This window comes from Cornus florida, unplaced genomic scaffold (genome assembly GCF_030987335.1).
Source record: "Cornus florida cultivar Cherokee Brave unplaced genomic scaffold, ASM3098733v1 CherokeeBrave_3.0.0_Hap2_Chr08, whole genome shotgun sequence".
Taxonomy (NCBI): Eukaryota; Viridiplantae; Streptophyta; class Magnoliopsida; order Cornales; family Cornaceae; genus Cornus; species Cornus florida.
In genome coordinates this window covers 5421320-5439195 of record NW_026775578.1, presented here as the reverse complement: position 1 = coordinate 5439195, position 17876 = coordinate 5421320, and the positions used below count along the sequence as shown (strand labels likewise).

The window sequence follows — 17876 nt, the reverse complement described above, 5'->3', positions numbered from 1 at the left end:
TGTATTTTAACATAGAACCGTTACCTCAAAAGGAAATACACCAAATTGTTTTTGTGATCCAACTTGCACGCCTTGGAATCATACTTCCCAGTTCCAATGGCATCTTCTGAGAGATATTACGGATAAGCCTAGACAAGGGTACTTTCGGGCATTTCATTTAAATATTTTGACACTTCTTTGAAATGTGAGAAAATACCAAATTTTTATCATTTAATATAATAGTAAAATATTAAGAAACTACTATGCTAAATAGTAAGTATTGTCTCGGAAATGTGTCACCACTCTATAATTACTTAACAGATAAGAATGCAAAATTTAACTGTTTGTCATCATTTTTATTTTTTTAACCTCTTTAATTTTCCGACATTAAAAGACAAGTCTGCTTTGTCATCATTTGTTGAGTTTCAGACACAAAAGGCAAGACAATCCTTTCTCTAGGCACTGTTGTTATTTTGAAAAGGACAGGTTTATTTTGCCATAAGAACCAAATTATTGGTTTTCCAATTTTTTTTTTTTTTTTTTTCCTTTTTCAGGGTAAATTTAAAAAGATCGAGTCAAAAAGTATCAGTTTGATGAGGTAGAAGTTGGTCATCACTCACGCTGTACAACAATGGATTCGGCTTTCTTATTTCAAATACAACCTGCAACAAAAAATAAGGACACCAAAAGGAATACAAAGAATGGAAAATTGAATATTTCACCATAATAGAACAATGATATACATAATACGGGGCGTTTAAGAAGAATACAACGATACAAAAGCAGACGGCATTCATTCCAGCTACCCACATCTTATACATATAGAACAAAATTCCAGAACATCAGATTCCATCTTCCTCGGATGAATCTAGATTATATTAACATGGCCAGAAACTCGAAACAAAAAGAAACTTAATGTAAAATAACCTAAACTGTGGTGTAAGACACTGGTTTTCCATATACAAGAATGAGTTTATACTTTATACTAATTGTTCACAAAAGGACGAGTCTTCGTCCACTCGACGCACAAATAACATTTTTTTCAGTGAACAAAAATCCATACCCTTTTACTTCCTCAGAGTGAGGAGCTCAAAGCTGCGAAGAGGGTCATCACGGGTGCCTTTGGTGACTGCAGCACGAGTATAAGGTGATGATTTGGGCTCTATCCCGGATTGGATCCTTTGTGTAGTAGAGAAGCGGCCAGTGGCTGTGACTAGTCGGCTTGAGCGCCCTTCACTGGGTTCACCAGAAGAGGCTTGTTTGTTGCTTGAACTGATGGGCCTCTTCGAGGAGCTGCCACTTTGAGAACGGCCCTTTTCTGAATCAGGTTCCTGCTAATATGGACCAATAATTTTTTTAATACAATTTGGTACCCTAGCAGTGCATATCTAATGCTCCGGTTCTCTAGGCATTAAGTATAAATTTGTAATAATAAGAATTGATCATAGAGTATCATCACCACATAAACGAATATATATATATATTATCAACAGCAAATAAAGGAATAGAAAAGGAGTTATTGGATATGTTTCCAGAACAGAATTCAAGGAGGTTGGAAGAAAAAGTGTCTTATTATTTAATTACAAAGATCCCAAACCTCCCCCCAACGGCCCATCCCAAGAAGAAGTAAAAGGCAGACACTTCCAAGTTGCACCTTTACCCACCCACAAACCATGAGAGTTTCTTTTTTCCTCTGATTTTGGAACTCGAACAAAGGTGCATGAGAAATAAATTACATATGAACTCTATAAATGTGATTTTTTTTTTTTTTTTTTGTTGCTAAAAGCACAAGAAAGAAGGGTTGGGATTAAACAGGGGAATCATTCTAGTCCTGACTTACCACGCTATGGCCTTGAGATTTATTAAATTTTAATAGGCTTGGCAGCTTTGCCAATGATATAATACAATTGAAAAAGGTAAACATGGCCTGAATTGCACCTGTAATACTACTCTAAATAATAACTCCCAAAATTGATTTGATGGTAGAAAAAATATCCACATCATAATAAACTCAGTGACACCAACTAGCTGTCCATACTCAATAAGTACAAATACGTTACATATATGATTCTTTTGAAGGAAAAACATAAGCAGCCAAATCATCTTTAGATCAAACTTCTAGTATGCAAACGAAATGGGCCAAAGAAACAATAAAAAATCATAAAACCAATGTAAAATATGAGAAGCCAAATCAACTTCAGATTAAACTTCGAGTACTCAATAAAGAAGGATGAGATAAACAACAAAAAGTTAGAAAATCAATGCATAAATTTATCTTAAAAAAACAATACCACATCCTTGGATGAAGGGACATCCTCTGTACTCCTGCGTCTGGAGTGGTCACCATGCCGACCAAAACCGGAAGCATTTCTTCTGGAAAAGGCTTCAACAGCACCTGAGAATTTATCTCGAAACTCTTGCCCCACTGGATAAAACAATTAAAACATAGGAATCATTCATTGGTGAATTCACATTAGATATGCATTTTAAAGTTTTTAACCAGAAAGCTGTTATTCCAAATGAAGTTATCAATCTTGGCGAACCAACCGGAGTTACCGGACAGTTACAAACAGCATACAACATTTCTAATAATATAAAAATTATACAATTATTTCATTTTAGTTTTATATTAGAATTTTCATTTTTAATCCATTTTGCATCTTTTTATTTTCAATTTATAGGACTATACAGACTCGAACCGAAGACCTTCTTGGTAAATATCAAAATGATATACAAAGTGTTTCAAAGACCCAACATTTTAAATTTGGGGAAAGGTCGCCTTCTGTCAACCCATAAACCATAGATCGAAATTCAGAAAATTTTAATCTCACCATGCATCAATATATCAGTCAATTAAAAGAAAAAAACAATTACCGTGTTCTAAAGAAATTCCAAATCAGTAGTCAATACTCAGAAATGGCACCTCATTTCCAATTCTAGTTCCAAAGAGTGAATACCTGAGGTCCTTTCTGGTCTTTCGGCAGATGGTCCCGCATTTAAACCTGTGTTCCCATTGGGATTCTAAAAACAGGGGGAACTAAAATAAGTACCATGGCAGAACAGAAACCAACAACAGAGGGTTTATAAAGCACTGACCCGTCCTCTAGAATTGGCACCAATCTGAGGATACTTCAATATAGTCCAATCAAATACATAGTCAAACTGATAACCTGCAGAAGTAACAATGCCAAGATATAAACACTACAATTCTATCCATTTTGAGTTTTACAAGCTAATGGAAAGTGTAATTACTGAATTACTCAAACAAAAAGAGAGGAGAAAGAAATGACTAGAAGTTTAAGAATGACAAAATTGAACATATGGTTAATATGGAAATTGTAAAATATTTGTGTTTTTCATTCACCTTCGCGAATAAATAAGTCACGAAAAAGCCTCTTCAAATACGAATAATCTGGTTTGTCTTCAAATCGTAACGATCGACAGTAGTGGAAGTAAGATATGAACTCTGATGGATACGATTTGCAAAGCGCCTGTTTAACACAAATGCCTCTCATGTAAATCCCACATTTTGTTATATTACATATACAGCAACATAAAAAGTAGAGTAAAGCAACCATTGAAACTGGGTTTCGTCCAGGCCCGAGCAGGAATAAACCCAAACTCAGGTCAAGATGTAGCACTCCAGGACCATGCCTCGAGAATAAATAGTTGAACACAGATCGGCCACATAAGGCAACACATTTACATAAAAAAATAATTAAAAGTAATGTAGTTTAAGCATATTTATTATGTGTATATATTTATATAACATATTTTGGGAAAATAATCCAAGATCTTATCATTAGTCAACAATAATTAGGCTTAGCTGCAACAAACTTGGAACTTCAAATTGTCCAAGACTAGCTCAAATGTATAACATACCCTAAAGCCCAACCTAGACATGGGTGTATGGGACTACATGGCATGCCCAAGCCTGCCTATATATTAGACCATGGAACTGCCACCCCGAGGTAATGGCATCAACCCTAGAATCAAACCATTTCAACCCAAATTCATATATGATATTATACCTTGTCATAAATATGCAGCAATATAGGTGGCTAGATGAATACCTCAATTGGAGTTAACATCTTCTTTTCACTGATCTTGTCATATTTCTGCTTTTTGTTGGCAGCTTTCAGCCCCTGCCAAGGAAGACTGGTGCAAAAGATTTGTATGCAACAAATTAGGACACACTAAACAATAAGAATAATGCTGCACTAAAGAATTAATATCAGGTAGAAAATGCCCAAAACAACTGAAGAAGAATGACACGTTTATATATTCAACCTTCCTCTTAGGAAATACATAAGCACGTAACCAAGAGATTCTAGATCATCCCTTCTGCTTTGTTCTGCAAGCAAAATTAAACAAATCATAACTTGCCATGGACCTGAACCTGTGACGGCCCATTTTCCATAATAAGCCGGCAACGTATAACAAGAAGGTACGCACTCACCAACTCCAAGGTGTGTGTTAACACTAGCATAGCGAGCTGTGCCTGTAAGATTTTTGTTTTCTCTGCAAAGAGAATATTGTTAAGTTCAAAAGGCAAAATATATCAAAGCTAAAACTATAAAGGGAAAAGAGCAAAAAACATGGGTGGACCAACATGGGGACTAGGGGGATCAGGGCTCCCGCAAAATTTTGACAAAAAATTCTATTAAATATGGACCCTATATATAGTAGGTTCCGAATTTGAAAAAGATTTAATTTATGGCCCCTTCAAAACCTACAAAGAAACCTCATTTCGGCTCCGTTTTAATTTAACTTCAGAACTTCCATTTTCAGAGAGAAGTAAAAAAAATAAAAAATAACATCAACAAAGTCACATAACTTCGGAACTTGCATTTTCAGAGAAAAAAAGTAACTGGATCAGTCCTGGCGAAACAGTAAAGGCAGAAATCAAAGTCACATAACAAAAGGATGGCAAAACAAAGTTGTTCAAAGATAAGAGGGGAGTTATTGGCCAATGATATATAAAAGGAGCCTAGCTGGAAATTCCAGCTCCCAACGGGCTACAGACTACAGTAAACCTCTGTTGAGTTGAATCAGGTAGAGATTGAATTCAGGATTACAGTAGTATCTCCCCACCCTCCCTCCAATGCCAAAAAAAGATTTAAAGAAATGATAGACAAATATTGGACAACAGTTCAGAGGTAAGGTAAGACGATTTTCAGGAGTACGAGGGAATTAAGCAAATGAAAAATGAATTGAGAAGGGTCATGAGGCCTGACAAGGTAGTGCCATATAATTAATGCTGTAAGGGTGGAAAGAAGAATAAAACAGAAAGCTAATCGTACAATCCAAAACTTGGTCCAAAACCAGAGTCTATCAATCAACTCAAGAACGTCTCATCAACAAAGCGGCAATGAAGCATGACATAAACCATTCTTTTCCCTTTAGTGTTAAAATATATCAGTACTAACGAAGAAGAGCAAATTGTGTCAGCTTTTCTTGCTTTCTAAAAAAAACTTTGTTTGAAATATTACTCCAAAAAACCTTCAATGTTGAATACTTTGTACCCCAGGCTTCCTCATTTGCCTCAAAGGGAACTTGAACCCTCAACCTCCCTAGTGAAAGGAGGAGATAACTCTTTTTTTCCTTTTTTTCTTTTTTTTTTTTTAATAAGTAAAAGCAGGAGATACCACTTAACCTAAAGGCTCAGTGGTTCTTACCTATGCGCAATTGGATATCTTGATAATAGAACAATTTTTTTTTTTTTTTTTGAATTATCAAAATTTTAATATAATCAAACAAACCACACTAGAATCTTAAACTGAAGATTGCTAGCATTGTACCCTCAAGGATGATCTCTTATGATCTCAAATTAAAAATGACTTTTTCAAAAGACGTATTAACAGTACTTAATTTTATAAAATAAATAAATAAATATATATATATATATATAAAAAGAAGAAGAAAAGATGCACACTGATGACAAATACAGCGAATTAAAAACTTCAAAATTTATTTGGAAAATAAAATCTTTAGAATGACCATAAAAAGTATATTTTAACAATTATGCAATTATTTCAATAAAAACTATTTTTATGCTAACTGTTGTAATCCAACTATTAGGATAATTGCCTCCCAAGCAATAGACCAGGTTCAACCAACAACATACGCATTGGTGTTATTTGTAGTTAGGAAAAAGACTTTGTTGAGTTGAGTGGAGGAGGCAATTGATATCTAGAATGTCAATTTCCAGATGGCCATCATATGTATAACACCTAAACATCTAGGTGACGTCTAGATGACCCTAGGCAGCCTCCAAATATCCCCTGCCCTCCTAGGCAGTAAGGCAAAGGAAGCAGTAATCTTTTGGAAGGCAGTACTGGGTGATTGCCTGAATTATGCCTTTGTGCCCCTTGAATACACTGAAAATCACTAAAAACTCCACATTGCAAGGGAATGCCCTGGGCATGGCGCCTTGGGCGTGTGCTTAATTGTTCATTGGCGCGCGTAGCTTCATTCGTGCATGGCTCAACGGAAGAAGTAGGGGGCCGGCAGTGGGGTTGATGTGGAATCACAAGATATATCTAAAATTATTAGTCCTTAATTAGGAGTTCTTTTAAGAATGAAATTGCTGTAGTTTCATCTTACAGAATTTTTATGATTTTGAAATAAAATTTGAGTTATATTAAGTTACATGTAGGTATGATTAGTTTAGAAGGTATAAATGAATTTCTGGGGTTTTCTCAAGACTATAAATAGGTTTTATTGCTTTAATACAGGACAACCTTAGAAATGAATCAAGTTCAAAAATAGCTTTGTGTGTGTGTGTGTATATAAATGGATTAGTTCAGACAATAAATAGGCTTTATATATATATATATATATATAATATCATCTCTTATGTTTGATAGGCATTGAGATCACCTCTATGTCCTCTCTTTTCTCCCGCTATGAAATCACCCGAGAACAATTAGAAACTTGATCTTGTTGACAATCAACTCAGAAACCCTTTCTCAAGTATAAAGCTTCATTTGACTATCCAGTTCACAGTGATGTAACACACTAGCCTTTCATATTGTCATTTTTAAGATGTTTTCTATGTAGGCTATATGGTCAATTGCTGAAATGCTTGCAAGTCTAATACTTTGTACCAGAACCTTTCCATCATTATATAAAAAATGGTTGGCTATGGGACTTTTCATGTGCCATGCCCTTTAGTTTTGCATTTTAAACAATAATAGTAAACCTTTTGCCCTTCCTTGCTAACAAAAATTTCCTCCCATCCTCCCAAAACATGTAACAATGACTGAACTATTTAAAGCCTATATATGGCTTTATGCAGTATTATCAAACCAAAGCAGGAATGGAGTGACAAGACAGTTGAAACATTTGACCTTCAACAGTTGAGGAGCAATCAACGTGCTCCATAACATGTTAAAAATACCTTTTCATATACATTATTTTTGTAAAGATTCTTAATGAATTAAAAAATCAGTATCTACCTTCTAATCAAAAGTAAGAATTTTTCAATTTTTATCTTTCCCATGGCCAGATAACAAGCCTTGAGAAAGATTGATTGATAAACAGGAGATTGTAGAACATATCACATCTGAAAAATTTAATCCACCCATTTTCTGTTTTTCTTCCCTTTCCTAAATTTATTTGATAACTTTGGCATCAAGGCCCTTCCTGATAGGCTAGACTATCCAAGAATTCGCCTGTTCCTTTTTCATGGGCCCAGGTAAATTTTGGTTTGAAGAAGTGTACTGAAACCAATGTCAGTTTCTAACCAAATGAAAGACCCCTTTAGGCACCACCTATTTTGAATTTAAAAAAATAAAAATAAAAAAAATCCTATTTCTGCAATCATGCATAAGACATGAGTTGAAGTACATATACAAGTTGGCCTTTGAACAAGAAAGTTCCAGAAAGTAGACCATTTCAACAAGTGAAAACTCCAGTGAGGGATAGAAGAACGTCACACTATACTAAAGAATGGATTAAACTGCAACTGTGGCTTGTGAGGTAAATATAGCGGAGTTACCTGTATGGTATGTGCTTATGAGTCTGAAGGTCCCTGTACTTTTTTGCAAGGCCAAAGTCAATGGCGTACGCCTGTAATAAAGACTTTAAACTGTTAAAAGCTGATACCCAAAAATTGGAATGTGTCTACTTACTAAAAAAAGGAATGTGTCTGAAGATCTAACTGCAACACATTGATGTTTTCTTATCCACAAAATCATGCAAATATTCTCTCTCAGTATACACGCACACACATACACATCCATTTACGCATGCCTGTAAAGAGTTCTTATGCATATGTTTCTTATCAATTAAAATAAATTGATTCGTTATATCTTTTGTGGTTTCTAGAAACCATGCATGTTTCTATTGTCCTGATGCTTGATATCGACATATGCTCAAAACAATCAAATCGATACTCATTAGTAGAAAAAGATAAACAAGGTACTGTGGAACAAACATCAAGGGCACAGCAGGCGTCACAAAAGCAAATAATAAGGCTTTCAGGAGTGCACACAGACTGTACAATTCGAAATAGTAGAAAAGCATACATATGGATAGACTTCATGACCTTAATAAAAGGCATTGCTGTTTGAATTTGGTGGGAACTCCCTAGGCAATCTGGTCAAGTAAGAACCGTTAGTATCTTGGGCCGAGAGAAGCAAATAGCCAAGATTGATCCAACATCCATCTAAGGCAGATACCAAAAATGTTATAAGATGGGAGGAAAAAAAAAAAAAACTTTTTGGGAGCTTGCTCATTTTATGCACAATGATCATTGATGTGTCTCAAGATGTGGTCCCTTCTATTTATCAAATTCAAAGATCTGCTAACCAGGAGGCAAAATTCTTAGTTTACAGCAGCCAAGTTATTAGAAGAGTTTAACCACTGCTTCTGTTCCCATAAGGAGAGGAGAGAGGAGAGAGGGGGGGTGAGCGGGGGGTGGGGTGGTTGCTTCTATTTCTTTTCTTAAAGTATGTTTCTTCCTTGCAATATATATATATATATATATATATATATATATATTAAAAACATGCATTTGAATGTGTAACAATGTCGATAAGCCATCCCAAGATAATATAGTAAAACATTATATCTAGCATCTAAGCATACAAATACATAACACAAAGTTTATAGTCCCCAAAAAAAAAGGCAATCCTTAATAACCAATTAGGAAGTAGATGCATTACAAACTGCCACACAACTTGAATATAATAATTCAGTTATACCAATTCAATATTGAGAGTCAAAAATGTTTCAAAAGAGTAAAAGTTGATAACTATCGTGCATGTACTTGTATTACAAATGGCAACATTTCGAACAAAACATAAATGGAATAATAACCTGATTTGCTTTGCGCCCTAGGCCCATTAAAAAGTTGTCAGGCTTTATATCACGGTGAAGAAAACCTCTTGAGTGCATGTATTCCACCCTGTTAATCTACAAAGATAACAATAGAAGGACAATCACTAAGGAGTTCAAGGTACATTCGCTGATTGGCTAGTCCCATATACTTACTAACTGATCTGCAAGCATTAACACTGTTTTCAATGTGAACTTCCGATTGCAGTAGTTGAATAGGTCTTCCAAGCTAGGTCCAAGAAGATCGATAACCATAACATTGTACTCACCCTCAACTCCAAACCATTTGAGATTGGGAATTCCAGCTGCATCACCACACACACACAACCAAAAAGGAAGAAGAAGAAGAAGAATAAGTAAATAATTATCAGGAAATTCATCATGAAAAAGAAATAGATTATGTCTTTCTTTTCTTTCTTTTTTTTGGTAAATTTTGTCAAATATATTTATGATACAACTAAAGGCGTTTTCTTCCCCTTGTTTGTGTTCCTAGTTCCTAAATCCTCTTTAGACTCATCCAAAAATTCACTCAACCACTCAGAATTAACAAGGACTTCACCTGTGGATCTTAATAGTCTTTAAACCTGTCGCCTAAGCCTTCCTTCCAACTTCTTTTAGCATGGAATGAAGATCACACACAAGTTCAGCTATCTAGCAATGCATGTCAAACCACTATGGCCTCTCCTAATACAGCTCTTATGTATCTTTCTCATTCCCCATCAAGCGTTGACCTTGCTGGCCACATTACTGAGTTTCTAGGAACGAGCAAAGCATCAGTTTGAACTTAGCATGGAGTTTAGTGCAGAGCAGGCACAGCATATTGGTCAATAAAATACAATTGGCTATACTTTTAAAACGGTTCAATAGTTTTCCTTTTTTTATTTTTTTATTTCTTTTTTTGTAAAATGTTATTGGAAGAAATTGGAAAAACAAGGAAAACAAAAAGAAGTATTCCCTCCAACAGAAAATTAAATACAGTAAGTTTGGAGTAGATCTTAGATTTACAAGCAGGTGTTATGAGCATTTATAGAATTAGAGTTGAAAATTGATTGATTAAGAAAATCAATCCAATAAAGCATCACGTTCTAGTAAAATGAACAGGTATTCTACGACCAATTTTTGTTCCAGTGGCTACATAGCTATAGAATCGAGTCTAGCAGTGAATGATTCATAACTACTAACCAAAACTACTACATCCCAAAACCAGACATTGCTTTCCTATTTACCTATCATTGGTTTTGTTTTGGAGTTCCTAGCAACCTTATTGATGATGATTTTAAAAAATAAATAAACTAGTGTCAATTTAGAATGGCCTTCATATAACAACTTACTCTTTATCTTAAATGCTCGAGAATTATAAAAATGCACACGCGAGCGCCATGTGTGTGTGCGTGTGTGACGTGTGTGTGTGTGTGTGTGTGAAAGAGTGAGAGAGAGAGAGTGAGAGAGAGAGAGAGAGAGAGAGACTTACTTCCCCCTTGGAGAAGCATGTAAATTTTTGACTCATAGTGAAGTTGAGGGTGCTTCGTTTTAACAGATTCCTGGGTGAGGCAAAAAAATTAGGTCCAAAACTATAATATGAACCACTGCAAAAGCAACTCACACATTCTTCTAGTATAAACATAGCCTAGTTTTGCATCCATCATTTTTGTGATGAGAAGTATCTAGTAAAAGGTTGGTGTAATGTTTTCAAAAGATGACGCAAATTGCATAAAACTTCACATGTATCTCATATCGAGCTCATTCAAAATCTAAAGTGCCATTGCTACTTCTTTATCCAAATTTAAAGACACAATAATACTCTACTGTTTGAATATTTTATTTGTTCTGGTGTTAAAGGATCATGATTAAGGAACAACACAAGTAGCATAATGAAAAGAAAGATTTAAGTCAATTCTACTTCATGAAGGCAAAATTTGCGAACTCACATGCACTAATTCCAAAATATAGCATCAATTTGCTCACAGAAACAAAAAAGCAAAATGCCATGACGTAAATCAATTTGAATCACATGATGTAAATAAATTCATTTTCTTAAAGAGATCTTCGAGTCAAAGTAAAAATATAAACACGCGCAATCATAACAAAAGGAAGCCAACACAAAAGTAAGTTTCTCGGAGCATGTCAGTTTCTTGAACAAAATCAAGAACAATATTCAGCAATAAATTCAAAAATTATCAATCTTTCCTGCCACAGAAGTCATCAACAACACTCGAGAAATTTTATTTCTAAAAATTTAAAAAGAAAACATTTGATAGAAGAAAAAATAAATTAAATATCTTAAGTGAATTACAGTACTAAATAGTACAAGAGATCAATATACCAACTTGATAGCCACTTCCTCTCCACTCTGTACATTGACACCTGAATCAATAAACAATCACATTACAAAAACTTCTTCGGCAAAAAAAAAAAAAATGATAGTAAAAGTATCACTATAAAACCAAGAAATCCTATGAACAATCATGGACATACCTAAATAGAGCTCTCCAAAAGAACCACTCCCAATTTTTCTTCCCAGCTTAAACTTTCCACCAATAACATGATCCATGATGGCAACGAACTATTTCAACTCAAACTTGTACCCAATTCACCATTTATTAGGGTTATAATGAAATCCAGAAAAATATTAACTTAATCTCCAAAATCCATCAAATATATCATATTAACAATCCAACCTATTCAAAGATTTCCTCTCTTTAATATATTCCCAAAAAAATAAAAAAGAAGGTCAAATACTCGAATTATAACGCAAAATTGCGAATGAATCAGCCTAAATTCCCAAAAGAGCCCTAAACCTAAATCTTTTATTCACAATTAAGAACGACCTTTCATATATACAGAAGAATGCGTCTTTGAAATTACAGACCCTAATCTTCAACTAAAGGCTATAAATCGAAACCCTAATTCAAGAAGGGTCATCGAACCTGATAATATCACCAATCGCTGCCAAAAATAGGAAGACACACCTATATACATATACCGTTCTTGAAATAAAAGAATCAAAGAACGATTATTATTAATATTTAAAAGAAAAAGTAGCAAAGATTGAGAAGTGAGAGCAAGAAAGACAAAAAACAATTGAATTTGTGTTGTGGAAAGTAATGTAATGGGGTGAAAAAGATTGGTCGAACAAAGAAAAAGAACGAAGAAAATGAGGTGGCGATTGTTTTCGTATATTCTCTGTATCTGTTTTTTTTTTTTTTTTTTTTTTTTTTTAACAATAATGCTGATTGATTAGTTAATTTCTTTCTTAATTTGTTTTCTTTTCTTTTCTTTTCTTTTATAAAGGATGAGGGGTTAAGCGATACCTTCTCTCCAGTTTGCCGCCTAACTCGTTTGCGCTGTTAGAAGAGGCTGAGGAGCTCTACTCGACAAACGTGCATGCCTCAATCCCTCTTTTTCTATATATTTCTCTATATAAATATATATATAACTCCATATAACACACATTACACACACGCACGCATATACTCATTCCATTGTTATACACACACAAATAATCATTCAACTTTTGTCTTTCTTTGCTTACTTTATTATTATTGGATCGGTTGGTCCACATTTTTAGACTCATTCCAACTATTCTCTCTCCAGTCTCTCTCTCTTCATAAATAGAGAATCTTCTTGTTAATTGGTTTTTTTAAAGGTAAATATTGGAATTTCATTTCTCAAAGTGGCAAAAACCTTGCATTCATACTTGGGCATTATTTGAGAATCTTCGAGTGAATTGGTTTCACCTTTTGGAGCTGGATCCAACTACACTCCCACCCTAACTTGCTTTCATAAGTTTTAACCCAAAAAGAATTGATAATAAATCTTATACATTTTTCTAGACGGAAATGAAACCATGGATTCATGTATTTAATTTCAAGTAGTTGGGAGGAAGATTTGATTGTTGATGTTTAAATAATAAATTTATGAAAAAATTTCAAATTTTAATTAGTTTGCTACTTTTTTTAAATAAATTTTGAGCACAGTTTAAACAAACATCTTATAACCAAAATTAACATAATAAACATAGTTATTTAGCATGTCGTATAAAAGGGTAAGTGAAAAGCTAAGAAGTACAAATACAGACACACAATACCGATATGATATGGTACTCAAAAAATAAAAATAAAATATATTATATATATAAATAATAATTTCTTTTTTTTTCCTAGTTGGTAACTCAACTCACACACTACTCATGTCTCCATGGAAGCTGGAACCCTGATATCTCTTTGGAGGGTAGGGGTCTGATACCTCTAGCCCACTTATCCGTTGGTTAAATAATAACTTTTGCTCATTTGCTCATTACCCATATATATAACTATGAATGAAATCACTAATTTAGAAATTAGAGTAAAATATTAGTTGTTTTTTTTAAAAAAAAATTAATCCATAATCTATTTTACATTTTTTTTTTTTTTTAATTTTTGATAAGTCTATTTTACCATTATATTGAATCACATTTTATTATAAAAATATATATATATATTATTATAAAACCAAGTGAGAATGTGCAAAACTTATTGTATGTGCTAATGCGGAATTCCAATCATGTCTAATTAGAAAATAATATATTTAAATAATTTTAATCACGTGTTCTGTGTTCACATGTCTAAAATGTGTTGGAACAATACACCAAATAAAAGTATCCGCGCCTCCTTGGTGAGATCCGTGCCGCCTCCGTGAGAAAGATCTGGTGGTATGTTTGCAACCTTCGTGTGAGTATTGAGGCTGTTAGTCTGTTTGGTATTGAACCATTAACATTAGATGTGTTCCCCAACTGTTGAATGTTGATGCCCATTTCTACGTTCTTATTGTAAACAATGTGTATATAGTTCATCTTCCACATCAATGGCCAATACATCACTTTAGTTTTTGTTTAATTTTTTCCCCTTTCCTTCTAAAGCTAAGATTGAACCAAATGAGTATTTTACTCGGAGTACTTATATAATTTGTTTTCAAATATTACCTGGTTTAAATTAAGTGCATCAAATTTCTTCCACATCAAGCATTAATTGCTTCTTGAATGTTTTGTTTGCTTCTTCAAACATATGTTACAACATATACCCCTCACAGTTACATATTTTTTTCTTTGGACCATTGAAGTGTTTTTTATTTTTATTTTTATTTTTTATTAATTAGGTAACATTTGGAAGTGTTGAAAACACATAATCATAATTTCTATTAGTTAAAACATTGCATCGTATTTCATTAGACTTGGAACCAATTTTAATTGTCAAATTAATTAACAACCCATAACTGTGTAAAAGTTCAGATGTAGTAGCAATCAACTTGGATTCAAAGCATCTTACAGGTTTGGAACTTGGAAGAACACCACATATTGCTAATTCTGAGCATGTATATATCACTATCACTAGATAAACAAGAAGCTAATTCTGATCATATTTCAGATATTGACATAATTTGGAACTTGGAACAACACCACATATTGCTTATTGTCTGTTACTACTTTGAAATGGTATGTAAGCCTTGCAATATTTCCTGGATCATTCAAATAATGTTGTTTAAATTTTATAAAGAAATGTAAGCACAACAAGAAACACACATAGCAATATTAGGAAAAAGTACTGGATATTCCGATCCTTTAGTCAACGAAAAATTGTTATTTTTATTATAAAGAGAAATGAGGAGTTGATTTTTTTATTACGCGGGGTAAATATTGAATTTTTTTTTCTTTTTTTTTTTTTTCTTTTTTTTATCTCTTTGATGGGTTCTAGATGTAAATTTAAACTATTTGCAAGAACCTCTTAAGCCCATAAATAATAAATGCTCCGTATACAATTTACAAGGACTGACCACTTAGACAGCACTCAATATTTGGAAGTAAACTATATTAGCTTTGGTCAATATCAATGCACAAATGTTTGCAAGGATACAAATAGAATATTTAAACATCCCTCTTGTGGGACTTACTGCGCTTTGGTCAATATCAATGCACAAATGTTTGCAAGAATACAAAGACTATATTAAAACATCCATCTTGTGGGACTTTCTGCATGCCCAACTGTCTATCATCTACAGACCTTGGGTGATTTGTAGTCATTGAACAAGTGATAATTAACCATTTTCCCTAAGAATAACAAAAATAACACACAGTACCATTTCACTAAATATTAATATATATATATATATATATATATATATATATATATATATATAGCAGTACTTAATTATCTAGGAGGGTTTGAAGAGGTCCAAGCAGAAGCAGTGTACAAACTAGTATCCTTCCACCCTAGCCTAAGTGTTCCTTCACCTTGTAGAAGGCTATAACCATGAGCAGGAGGGAACATGTTGAGTATAAGTTGTGCTTGAGCCATTGAGTTCCCACTCATTGGTACCTGAATAAAGCAATTCCTTGCAAGTTCACTTCTCCAATCCCTGAACTTGTCCTCCCCACTCCGAGCCGGTCCTCCTATGGCCAATATATTGTTGATCTCCCTGTAGAGGAGGGAGTGCTCAACCTTATGGCGGCTCAGGTCATCACTAGGCAAGAAGGATCCAAGAGAGTCGAAAATGGTGGAGTAATAGTGGAGAGACCCCACAAACCGGTCCAAGAATGACCCTCCATGTGACATGTCTTGTTCCACCAAGGTAATCACTCTTGGAGCCAAGTCCTGGAAGAGCTTCATTGTCTTCCAATCCGGTCCAGTGGCGTCGTATAGCGAGTGCTGCAGCCAATGCACTGCTATGGTCTCTCCTCTACGTATTTGCAACATTGACATGTCTATGTCCCCAAATTTCTTGGCAACAGGGTGGAACTCAAAGGGCATTCCGAGCCTTCTAGCGAAATTCGAGAGTTGCTTCCCTGTCTCCGCCAAAAGCTCCATTGAAGTGCCCATTCCGGTCATCCTAACATGTGGGGGACCCTCAATACGTGTGGCGAGGATGTGAAACAGTGCCGGCCATTGCAAGCCCTGCATGATATCAAGGTCAATGATATGAACCCTATTGCGCTTGTGGAATGATTCGAGGATGGCTTGGTTAGAGGTGAAATGCGCGAATTTGATGAAAGGGGAGATGTTGTTGAAGACTTGGAAGGCAGCATGAATACTCTGGTGGTTGATCAAAGGAGAGCAAATCCCAAGCAAAGAGTTAGTGACCCTACTAGACATGGCCTTTGCAAAATAGGCCACAACTCTTTCAGCACAAGAAGCCCCATAAGGGGAGGCCATTTGGGTAAGCTCAAGCAACATTCTATGAGCTTCACCTAGATTATCAACTGATATAGACACTGCACACTCTAGGAGAAGTGTGATTAAGCTCAAACCATGCTCATCTAACCTACTCAATCCTTTAGCAATCACTCCGTTCTGATCATTACTAAAGTTACTAGTATGCTGAGCTCCAAGCTCATTGCACCATTGGACTTGTCCTCCATTATTATTGCCTTCGAAATAGCTTCTCCTTGTAATTTTCCGCGGTCTCAACTCATCCAACAGTGATGGGACCACAATATTGTCCGCATACACCATTGCTGCCTCGGCTTGCAAGCTTTCTGTGCCAGTTTCTGGCAAGTCTTCGATGAGCTGCTTTGTGACATGTTCAACCCACTCGGAGAGTTCATTCCTCTCCATGGTCATGCACCGGTTTTCTGTGATTGGCTTTTGATGGTAAGAGAGAGAATCAGCAACGGTAGGCAGTCCAAGAGTGGTGTATTGGCGCCATCGTTGATCATGTGGTTGGGTTATTAAGTCGAGGGTTCCTTGAACTACTTCAAACCCTCTTTTCATTATGATATGAGAGAGAGAGAGAAAGAAAGGAGAGAGAATAAGGTTGTGGTGAGGAGGTGCAGGCCATATTTGAAGGTGAAGTAGCCATGGATGAGCAGAGAAATGGTCAGTGATAAGAACATATTTGAGTCACATTTTTTTTAATTTCAATGGCATGGCCGGCATGGTCAAGACATACGGATGAAGGTAAATTACTAATTGCCAATTAGTACACGTCAGTCTGGTAGTGATTTTTGCTATTATTTAAAATTGATTGTCTATATGAATACAAGTCATGAATGACTTGATGTTTTCAGGTCTTCCAGCAAAGTAGAATAAAAATAATGTATTGAAGGGGAATAGAGTTAGGAATGCGAATGGATTTAGAAATGAAGATGTTGAAAGAAAAACTACCCACCATATTTTATGTTAAAAAGAAAAGCAGTAATCATGGTCTAGCTACTAAAATATGTATCATTGTCTAATCCATTGCTCGTGAGAATGCGACTTGTAACTTGAAAATAGTCCTGGTTTTACAGACATAATCCCATTTTGCCAAGCCAAAATGACAGTTCAATAAATAAATACAGAATAAAATTAATGCATTCTTTAAAATTACTGAAAGAATCAGGCAAAAATACTTTATGCACATATGGTTGAGATACAGTTTTAAGGAGATGCTAGTATGATTTACATGTCCTCTGTCCACCACGATCATCATTCAACGGACTACGTTTGCGATGTCATGAAGAATATAGTGGGTTCAAGTTCCCAAAAAAAAAAATAGTTAAAACAATCATTTTAAAGCGGACCAATCTAGTCCAATTGTTCAAC

The 17876-nt window shown here is 34.8% G+C and overlaps 2 protein-coding genes across 4 annotated transcripts; both read right to left on the bottom strand.

Annotated features, from left to right (window-relative positions):
• Window positions 1–735: 735 nt before the first annotated feature.
• LOC132269057 (casein kinase 1-like protein 9) lies at window positions 736–12736 on the bottom strand. 3 transcript variants are annotated; one of them, XM_059770067.1, is made up of 15 exons: window positions 12633–12736; window positions 11797–11899; window positions 11645–11685; window positions 10793–10862; window positions 9478–9626; window positions 9304–9399; window positions 7982–8052; window positions 4439–4500; window positions 4270–4333; window positions 4053–4137; window positions 3344–3470; window positions 3076–3149; window positions 2937–3000; window positions 2271–2404; window positions 736–1313 (listed from the first exon to the last, which is right to left on the bottom strand). In XM_059770067.1, the coding sequence occupies exons 2-15, from the start codon at window positions 11870–11872 to the stop codon at window positions 1047–1049; spliced, it is 1380 nt and encodes a 459-aa protein (XP_059626050.1). In that variant the 5' UTR covers window positions 11873–11899; window positions 12633–12736; the 3' UTR covers window positions 736–1046. The 3 variants fall into 3 exon arrangements, with proteins under 3 accessions (XP_059626050.1, XP_059626051.1, XP_059626052.1); XM_059770068.1 differs by lacking the exon at window positions 12633–12736 and having other exon boundaries at window positions 736–1310; window positions 11797–12626; XM_059770069.1 differs by lacking the exons at window positions 11645–11685; window positions 11797–11899; window positions 12633–12736 and adding an exon at window positions 9881–10076.
• A 2767-nt stretch (window positions 12737–15503) lies between these two features.
• On the bottom strand, window positions 15504–17063 carry LOC132269620 (protein SCARECROW-like). Its single transcript, XM_059770875.1, has one exon. It carries the CDS (start codon window positions 17061–17063, stop codon window positions 15504–15506), a length of 1560 nt encoding a protein of 519 aa, XP_059626858.1.
• Window positions 17064–17876: the final 813 nt, after the last annotated feature.